Genomic DNA, 1,842 nt, shown 5'->3' with positions numbered 1-1,842 from the left:
AACTTTCCATTAATGTGTAGGCTATTTAGGTAGGTTTGTCTTTACTAATCCCACTATTGAAGACTTTCCGTTAATGCGTAGGCTATTTAGGTAGGTTTGTCTTTACTAATCCCACTATTGAAGATGTTCATTTCATAGGCTATTGCGTAGGCATTGCGTTCATTGTGTAGGCTATTTAGGTAGGTTTGTCTTTACTAATCCCACTATTGAAGACTTTCCGTTAATGCGTAGGCTATTTAGGTAGGTTTGTCTTTACTAATCCCACTATTGAAGATGTTCATTTCATCTAGGGGGGAGGGGGGAATTCTTACGTTGGCTTATTGACACTAATCTCACTACTGAAGGCGTTCCGTTCATCTGGAGGGGTGGGGGTTCTGACGTAACTTTATCTTCGGAATTAAATCTCAGACTTGAAAGAATTCATATGGGGCATATTTCATAATGAATGGATATATGGATTCATATATTGTTTATATCAAATAATCTCAAGATGCTCTGAGTTTCTTACATACCACTCTTATAAATATGAACATATATATTTTTTCGTTACTTATCTGCGTCTGTGTTTTATTATCTCTAGACTAAGAACGGAACGTCCGTGAAAAATAATATATATATATATATATAAATACTTAAAGCGAGATTTCCTACGTCCCCTATTATACAGAATAGGTTGTCTACAGGAGAATACATTATAAGTGTTTATGAGATTAGGAAGATTCGAGAAAGATATCGTACAGTAAGAATCTACGAATACTTTAACACAGGTTTCACAAAGAACATCTTCTGTATCTCGCGAAGCAGTTCAACAATATTTTAGCGCCGGTTTAGGAGAGAGAACCTTCTCGAAGAACATTTTTTGTTGGTATGAGACAGGCAAACAACATGTAACTACGGATCTCGCAGGAAAGTCTTCTTGTTAGTAAATAACCAGTATACTACGTGATTAAAAGAAACAATTATCAACAGACAGTCCAATATGTATGTCTAGCAGAGAAAGTTTTCCTAAACATCGTAGATTTTGTTACGATACGCTCTTATAGGTAGGTGATTGTGCTTTATAAAAGAGATAAAGCAACACCAGAAAACCGAGATGAATGTGGCACATGTTAGTTAGGTGATTGTGCTTTATAAAAGAGATAAAGCAACACCAGAAAACCGAGATGAATGTGACACATGTCAGTTAGGTGATTGTGCTTTATAAAAAAAGAGATAAAGCAACACCAGAAAACCGAGATGAATGTGGCACATGTTAGGTAGGTGATTGTGCTTTATAAAAGAGATAAAGCAACACCAGAAAACCGAGATGAATGTGGCACATGTTACTGCAATTTACATGATTTCATATATAATACGTCATTTTCATATTTTCTTATGGACAATATTTTGCGCGAAATCTTTCAAGTACGACGCGTTATTTCATTATTTTGAAAAAGTAACTTTCACTAAATTTCAGAGTGACGACAGGTCTTGGTTTCTGAGCTTCTTCTTTTGCTTCCTAAACGAAAACAAAATATATTGGTAAGTGGAAAAGTGTCGTAGATAATGCAAAAATGTATTTAAGACACCAGGAACTCATCTGGACAATTATAAAATCTAACAGATATAGGTTATTTTTTTAATAAGACAGCATGGGTTATTTCATTTGAAAAAAAGATTATTCTATCTAAACATATCGGTTGTTTTAGCTGAGGCAGCACTGTATATCTGACCTGAAATGCCATGGATTATTTTATATAAAGCAACGTTGTGTATCTGATCTGAAGTGACATGGATTATTTTATATAAAGCAACATTGGTTATATGATCTGAAGTGACATGGATTATTTTATATAAAGCAAC

The 1,842-nt window shown here is 34.3% G+C and overlaps 1 protein-coding gene and 1 long non-coding RNA gene across 2 annotated transcripts in view; one reads left to right on the top strand and one right to left on the bottom strand.

Moving 5' to 3' along the window:
• Window positions 1-251, top strand: part of LOC111085424 — a 1,948-nt gene extending 1,697 nt beyond the window's left edge. Inside the window, exons 2-3 of the long non-coding RNA XR_002610261.1 lie at window positions 30-90; window positions 180-251. This is a non-coding gene — a long non-coding RNA (uncharacterized LOC111085424). The remainder of the gene's footprint in view (window positions 1-29; window positions 91-179) is intronic.
• Window positions 252-1,399: 1,148 nt separating this feature from the next.
• LOC111085423 (Down syndrome cell adhesion molecule-like protein Dscam2) overlaps window positions 1,400-1,842 on the bottom strand; it is a 9,879-nt gene continuing 9,436 nt past the window's right edge. The window contains exon 7 of the mRNA XM_022383897.1: window positions 1,400-1,498. Within this exon, the coding sequence (XP_022239605.1) occupies window positions 1,446-1,498 (53 nt within the window). The 3' untranslated portion in view covers window positions 1,400-1,445. The remainder of the gene's footprint in view (window positions 1,499-1,842) is intronic.

Source organism: Limulus polyphemus, unplaced genomic scaffold (assembly GCF_000517525.1).
Source record: "Limulus polyphemus unplaced genomic scaffold, Limulus_polyphemus-2.1.2 Scaffold382, whole genome shotgun sequence".
NCBI classification, from domain to species: Eukaryota; Metazoa; Arthropoda; class Merostomata; order Xiphosura; family Limulidae; genus Limulus; species Limulus polyphemus.
Note: the sequence above shows the minus strand (reverse complement) of the source record. Positions and strands in the feature narration are given on the sequence as shown.